General features: G+C 35.9%; 1 protein-coding gene across 2 annotated transcripts; it reads right to left on the reverse strand.

Moving 5' to 3' along the window:
* On the reverse strand, positions 303–7,709 carry LOC18783557. Of its 2 annotated transcripts, XM_020560666.1 has the most exons (13): positions 7,566–7,709; positions 5,948–6,347; positions 3,373–3,519; positions 2,918–2,991; positions 2,498–2,574; positions 2,314–2,385; positions 1,955–2,023; positions 1,788–1,834; positions 1,550–1,679; positions 1,394–1,462; positions 1,189–1,292; positions 758–833; positions 303–675 (listed from the first exon to the last, which is right to left on the reverse strand). In XM_020560666.1, exons 2-13 carry the CDS (start codon positions 6,283–6,285, stop codon positions 502–504), a joined length of 1,377 nt encoding a protein of 458 aa, XP_020416255.1. In that variant the 5' UTR covers positions 6,286–6,347; positions 7,566–7,709; the 3' UTR covers positions 303–501. The 2 variants fall into 2 exon arrangements, with proteins under 2 accessions (XP_020416255.1, XP_020416256.1); XM_020560667.1 differs by lacking the exon at positions 7,566–7,709 and having other exon boundaries at positions 5,948–6,379.

A 7,942-nucleotide genomic window follows, 5' to 3' on the forward strand; every position in this document is an offset into this window, starting at 1 on the left:
ACTCACCATTATTAAGTGGACCCAAATGATGATCGCTTCTTGTATTTTAGTTTGTAGAACAGATATGGTTCAATTTGGTAGCATGTTGTAAAAACGGAATTTTAACCCATAACCAAACTAACTGGCACCAATAAAATGATTGGAACAAATTTTCCTTTTATCATGGTTCAAACATTTGCAAACCAGTCATCTGCCGTAGTTAATCAAATCAGTTATTGAACTTTACTAGTATTTGACACAAACCAACACTACACGATTCGAATATGACTCGATAACATTATAGGATTTGTAACTAATCACCATGTCCCAAGTTCGAATCCCGTAGATTATCAAAGCATGGTTTTTACAAATGATTTGACATATATTTCAAAAATAACAAAAAAATGTAGCATTTTATTTACAGAATTTTGATCACTTTATGGTAATTAGTGAGGGTGGTCTATATCCTACAACTAATTTAACCCTCCATGTGAATACCTACACTACAGTTGTCTTAATACGTCAATCAGTATCTTCATTGTCGTCAGCTTCTTGGGTTTCCCATTCTTCAATGGGGTTTCGGTTCATCGTAAACCTCCAGCTATCTCCTTCCTCTATCTCCCATTGTCTCTTAAGTTCAAAGATTGCTTTAGTGGCAGCGGCAGCAATTGCCGGATTGCTATCCTCCGCGAGTCTCTGCAAGGAAAACGATAGACATAAGTTTCTGGCATCATTATGGCAAAGAATGATGATTACCATTATGTAATGACCAAATAACCTGTAGTGCTCCCATTCCTGCATTTCCAAGAGTCCACATCGATGGGGCTGCAGCCAAGGCATTGGCTAAGGCTTTCCTATACAACAAAAAGCAAACAGGGAAGAGTGGATGATATACAATATAAGTAATGTTAGAGTAAAGTGCAATGAAGGATTTAAAATTCATAATTCATGCAGGGTTCCTTGTCAATGGCCTATGTCACTAAATCTTGAGAATTTGAGAGGTTTCTTTTTACCCTCTTCTTCTATGATGCAAGAGGTTTCATGAGCCTTGTACATGCACGTTGGTTGGAAGATTAAAGCATATTACATTTGGCTTTGTACTTTGACATCTTCGTTTCAGAACCATAAAGACCAAACTCATAGCTTAAGAGGGGGCCAACATTGTCTAGGGGGACTATAAGATACATAACTAATGCTTGCATCACTTACCTGGTATTGACATCAGGAGAATTTGAACACTCTGCCAATAACGATACACTACTTTTACCATCCATTGCATCGAGATCAATAAGAGTTGCAATTAACAGCTCAAGCTGCTCCAGATACAAAAGATTAGTTAAAAGAAGGACCCCATAACCAAACTAACATTAATTGCTCGACCATATTAGGAACATAAATACATAGAGATATGAACCTCTTCAGGATCAGTATAGTCAATTCCATCTGCTTCAGAGAGAGCAGACGCCATACTCCAGTAAGCTTCCTGTACACCATATATATGATTATTAATGTCCTGAATCGCAAGAAAGTGAGGAAGAAAGAGAACTGGAGATAGCCAGGAAATAGGGACCTGAATTGCAGTAATGCGATCAGTAGATACTTCACCAAAAGGGAAATCAAGACTTTTGCCATTCTTTTCAAGCATTATACGCCCCAGCATGTCATTTTCTGATACAATACCATTTTCGCTATGCAAAGGACTGGATATGAGCATGTCAGATATTATGTTTCAAAGGTAGATACACAACTAATAGAGGAGATCAAAGGTCAAATGAATAAGGAAGTTAACAATCACAAAAGAAACTTACAAATTGTACATTTTGCTCACCATCCGGTCATGAATATTTTTGACAAACTGCAAAACAATATGAAAAAGGATCAGAGCCCATGGAAAACTTTAGCTGGACATGATAAACTAGGAAGATGATCTCCAACAAGTATCCTTGAAGAGTATCGCAAAGCAAATGAAGTTCACCTCCAAAGCCATTAGGGCATCTTCCATTGCACGTTGTTTGGCACGGAAGTCAGCACGGCGCAAATCAGCCTAAAATGAACCAAAATACAGCATCAAGAATGTATACTTTAGTGCATTAGTGCAGTTTTTACTGATTCATCAAGACAGCATCAAGCAGAGCACTGTTTTCACCGTATATGTTGTCTACTCATTGTAAATACACAATTTTACGAAGTTCACATGGTTAATTGATGCACTATTGTATTATTTAGATTTCTTTAAAGTTTGATTCAAAATTTATATGTTTTAAGCACATACTACATTGCAACAAACAACAGATAGAACCGAACTATTTTTTTGTTTCTGTTTTTTTATGGTACCTCTAAGGCTCCGTCACTCCAATGCTTATCAGCGGCAGTTTTCAATCTAGACTCTGCTTTGTCTTTTAAGATCTGTGGAGGATGGTTAGTTATCAAATATTAACATGAAAGCCAGGTAAAAAGTGTTTTCACCTCCAAGATAAACAAATAAAAGACCCCTAAAAAAAACAAATAATACACAAACCATAGCAATATGATGAAGGCACTCAGCTTTCTTCTTCACATTACGGTCAATTTTCTCCGTATCCTCTCGTGCTCGAGCTACAGAGCAGAAGGTCAGGATAAGGAAATCAATAACTTTCACCAGAAAAAAATGAGAAAGATGGCTGCATGTTAGGCAACCAAAAGAATGGAACCAAACACCATATTCATTCTACAGTTTTTGTAATTCAATAAAGAATAAATTCATTCTAGGCAACCAAAAGAATGAGAAAGATGACTGCATGTTAGGCAACCAAAAGAATGGAACCAAACACCATATTCATTCTACATTTTTGTAATTCAATAAAGAATAAATTCATGTAAGTGCATTCAAGAATAAATATAATTTTTAAAGCTGCTATAGAAAAGCTCTGCACTGAACAAAAAGGTGAAAGAGTTTTACCATCAAGCTTAAGAAACCCGGACCCAAGAATAGCAACGTCTTGACGTGCACGGGCATCCAACCTCATTATGCCACTGACAAGAAGTGGCAAAACATGAGCAGTGATCTATATGTATGAACATTTCAATTTATTTAAAACCACGAATTAGATGACTATCCTGTTAAATTAACAAAAACTACCACATGCAAGTTGCAACTGCATGTTTACATCTTTTTTCTCTTGTAAACCATGCTCAACCTGACTTTATAATGCATAATCTAAAGAAAAAAGCCAGAAACATGGTGTTACAAATTTTGCACACAGGTCCTAAGTACTTTTAAGATTCCTAAAACTAATTGTAATTTTACAATGCAAGATTAGTTCTTGAAAATAAACAATAAAGACCAAGGAAGGTGGATTTATGATCAATTTGCAATCTCCTCTAGGGGACAAAAAGCAGTTTACGGAAAATTACCGAGAAAGCAGAATAATGTCATTGCGAGCCCTCTCATTTACAAACTTTGCATCATTGCAAACAAATTTACAAGCTTCAGCTAAACTGGAGTGAGTAGTTCTCTCAGAAAAGACTGGATGCTCATCTTCCTTATCCCCACTCTGTGAACTAGTACACAACAGGAGTTCTTTCAAAGATATTGCAAAAGAAAATGGCAGTGTTTACAAGCTTCATGCATTAATTTGTTCAAGTTGAGAAACAGACTAATTTGGTCAAGTTGAAGATATAACTAGAGAAAACTCTGAAAGAAGATGAAATAAATCATTATTAAAAATTGAGAGACAGTAATAAATGAGGAATAAATTGGAGAACACAAGACATTAAACAAATTCATGAAGTACCTCCTTCTGATAAGTGAAAAAACAACAATTCAAACTCAAATTTGTATTAATAAAAGACAGCGAACTAATTGTAGGTACAGTTATAATTGACAAGGGAGTAAAAGGAAGAGGAAATCAATTAGAGTGGCACATAACAAATAGACGTATTTCAGGAGAGTGGAAGCTTGGTCAATTAAAAAGCAGGTATGCATACCATCAAGGGAAGAAAATAAGAGGAGAAATTTATAAAATGACAGCCATGGTAAAAGATGAGGGTCAATGTGGCCTAACTGATCCTCAGTAATTCAAGTAACATCAATATCAGGATAATTCCAAGATAGCAGTTACAACCCCATTTGAGAAGGTGATGTAAAGTGCTATAGTCCAAGATATCCAAGATAGCGTAAAAAGCTAATGGAAAATGCTAGAGTCCCATGGGAAATGTTAAAATTTCATGGGGATACCAAAAAGTCTATCTGGTTCTGAACAGCCCCCTCCAGACTCACAATGTGATAGGCTGAAGCATCAAGAATCTTCCAAGAAGAAACTGGACACTCAAACTGGTGTGCAACTTTGGGAAGTTAGGCATCCTTATCTTCTCCTTCTTCTGATAGGTATTTCTTTTGAAATATTTCCAATTCTTTCTTTACTTCATTCACTTCCTTCTCTCTCTTGTTCATCAGCTTTGTTCAAAAGTTAAAGGCTTTCTGGTCATACTCACATTGTTCTTCCAACATCCTTTGTATCGCAATGCCACCATTTGTATTGCTGCCTTCACATCTTGAAGCCTTGTAATCATAATCAGAGTCTGGTTGCCTATTGCAGACTCACACCTTTCTTCCTCTAGTTCTGCATATAAATCACTTAAAGCTTTGCGGTGGCTGCTTTAAGATGTTCAATTGTTGTGACAGGATCCCCACCATCCATCTCACTTACTACACTTCCATCTAGATACTCCTTTGGCCCTGATTCCCTATATCAGAGAAAAAGTTTCTAGAGCAAGTAATGGCCTGTCTACAGAAGTAGGTATCACAGGAAACTTTCCCTCTGGTTCATTATGTTCTAATTTCAAATTTTTTTCTGACCTTGACACAATTATCTGAAGATCTAGATGAAGGGAATGCACATGCACTTGACCTTAGTTTGAGGGAAGTGAAAGCTGCCTAGAGGGTGAGGCCCCTGCCACTAGATATATATACAGTACTGTACTTGTTTGTCTGATTCTCCTCTTCCTGTAAAGCAAATCCTCCTTGTGGTACGTTTGCATAATCTTCAATGCCTTATGAAGAGTTATATCCTCCGGTCTTGTCTTGATAGAATCCCTATGAGTGATTAACCCTCTCTACTTCCAAGTGTTTATTTCTTACTCTAAAAAGCAAGCAAGTAAACTTGGTGTATCTCCTTTAGTGGTCTAAGTCCGCTTGCTTACTTAGTGCTTGCGCGAAGGAAAAGTTCGATCTATAGAGCTAGATGTTGCTCTTATTGAGATTAGAATAAAAAACTCATTACATCAATCAACCCAGTAGCCAGGAGAATCTATTCCTATGTCTGTAACTTCTCGTCTGCTCATGTACTGTTTCTCTCTTCTCTTTGGCAGCCAGATGGAGACATATAAATTGCACTTTAATACCTTCTATGTTTCAGAATACAAACCCCAAGCTTCATGTGAAAAATTACCAGGGATCATAAATCTCTACACATCTACAACTGTGTAAGAAATTCACAAGTTCCCATTTACCAGAAAAGTTGAAAACAGTAAAATCATAAGCCAATTGACAGGTTGATACATAAAAAAGGCTAGCACTACAAAGAAACAATTTGTTATATACACTAGCTATGTTTATCAAATAAAAATTGCACAACAACTGCATCATTCTTTTAAGTAAATTATTACTCCCTTTGTCCTCCTATCATTAATGTTTGCTCCAAATACACAGAATAATATCTATTTCAAAAAAGTAAATTCACAGAGTGTCAGAAACATAAAAGCTATTTCTAAAAGTCATAGTTAAAGAAAGGCATGTTTGAGATTCCTGAAACGTAGAAAACATAAATGCAGATTTTGATAAATAAATAAATTTAAAGTATCCTTGTAATGAAAGAAAGGGAGGGAGGGATAGGGAGGGAGAGAGAGAGAGAGAGAGATGTAAAATATTCTTGATCAGGTGTACGTGTCTGGTAAATGAAATTTATATTAATTTCTAACTGATTCTTACCTAGTCTCCCCTGCAGGATCACCGTAAGTTATAATGGGCTCTTTTGCTTTGGTATTATGAGTTCCTCTTGACAGATATAAGACAGTAGATCTCTGAGAGTCAGTGAAACTAACAGGTTTACCCAATATACGCCACAAACCATCATTAGAAAAGATCATTTTATCTTTCAACAGACGTCCATAGTTTAGCTGCCTCAGTTCAACCCCTTGACTTGGGCAATGAAGGTTATTTCGTTGCATTGACATGGCATAAGAATTTAAGATTCCATATGAGTTAGGAATGGTTTTTGTATTAGTCACTGCAGGACAGCTTAAAACCTTGCCTGCAGTAAGTGCCATGGGCAGGATCAACACAACGACGAAGTGAAACTAGCCAGAATTTCCCTCACAAAAGCTTAAAGCTTCAGCAAAGACAGAGAAACGAAACAACGAAGTGTTATATTCTCATTTAACATAAAATATCTTATGAAAAATTACTACAGCACTAAACACAAAATTTTATTGTACCAAAAAATCCTTATTAAAACAAAGTAAGTTTTTACAAGCATCAAATACACACTATTTCATTTAGCCTTCAGTCAGGACACTAAGCCCCCTATATCTGCACTCTAACATGTAAATGAAGACCATATGTCCTTGAGAATCCATTTAACTCATAGGCACATCTTTTTCACCACAAGGAATTCATTACTTTTGGCTAGAGATATGATTGGGTTCAGAATATTTCACCAACATAATCCTTAGAGCCAACCAATAAGTTTCATGTCCAGTGTTTCTTATTAGGGTTCCAGAATCAGTGAACTTGAAAATGTTCAGTGTTCAAATTCCCTTAACTATGAAGTTGGAGTGCTTCTGCTCTATTCCAAAATCATGTTGTGAACATAAATAAATTTTCTATTTTTTTTTTCTTTCAATTCTTCCAATTCCAAAATCATATTGCAGTTCAAATCAGTGTTCAAGTTCCCTTCGGCGGACATCATAGGATGCCCACATCTATAATTATCTCTTCTTCCATTTAACCACATTTGACGGTCTTGGTAGTTTCCTCAGGAAGTAGTGCAGTTAGTTCTTGGCAACAGGAGGTCTATTTTGTTCTTTCACTTGTAATGGAGAAAGCTGTTGTTGTCAGTTAGAATTCAATTAATCAGGAAGTGATCTATTTTGATAGTATTAAAGGTGTTACATAAGCTGGATGGAAATTATTAATTTCCACTTCACTTTCTGGATAAGATTGTGCTAAACAAGTCTAGAATGTTTAGATATTCCATTTGCCTATTACGTACAGCTAATGGGTAAAGCTTAAACTTTGATGCAGGTGCCGGTAAGTTGTATAAATAAATAAAAATTGATAGCTTATGGAAAACTAATATCGTTTACCGCAACATTTCACTTTAAATTTTTATGTCATTAATGTAGACGCATTCCTGCATAATTATTTTGCCATGATCATAAAACAAACGCATAATTGTAAATGCAAACTTGACCCTGCATATAGTGATGACGAAATCCCACTAAACCAAAGCTTAAAATTGAAAATTACCCACAAAAGAATTTGCAGAATAATGACATGAAAACAGTTCAAAGTCAGTGAAGCAAGCAAGAAATGCAAGGAAACTAACCTGCAGAAAGCAGCACTGACTTTCCAGAGAGAGAGAGAGAGAGAGAGAGGGGAAGTGAGTAGAGCAGACAAATTTGTAGTCACAGGGGAGGCAGAATGTCAAGGGAATTGAGAGGAGAAATTGCAACCACAAGCAATGGTTGTGGCCCCAGAAATGCCAACGCAAACGTACAAGAATAAGGAATTATAATGAGAGAGAGCAACATATGTATGTACGCACTAGCCACTCCGCGCATGATTCGGCTACTATGTGAGGTTTTTTTTAAAAAAAATTTAAGGGTTTAGAATTAAAAATAATAATGGGTAGTTGTATTAATAAAAATAATATTTATTATTTGATTTGATTTTAATTTTTTTAATATGATAAATTTATATTAA

Source organism: Prunus persica, chromosome G3 (assembly GCF_000346465.2).
Source record: "Prunus persica cultivar Lovell chromosome G3, Prunus_persica_NCBIv2, whole genome shotgun sequence".
Classification (NCBI taxonomy): Eukaryota; Viridiplantae; Streptophyta; class Magnoliopsida; order Rosales; family Rosaceae; genus Prunus; species Prunus persica.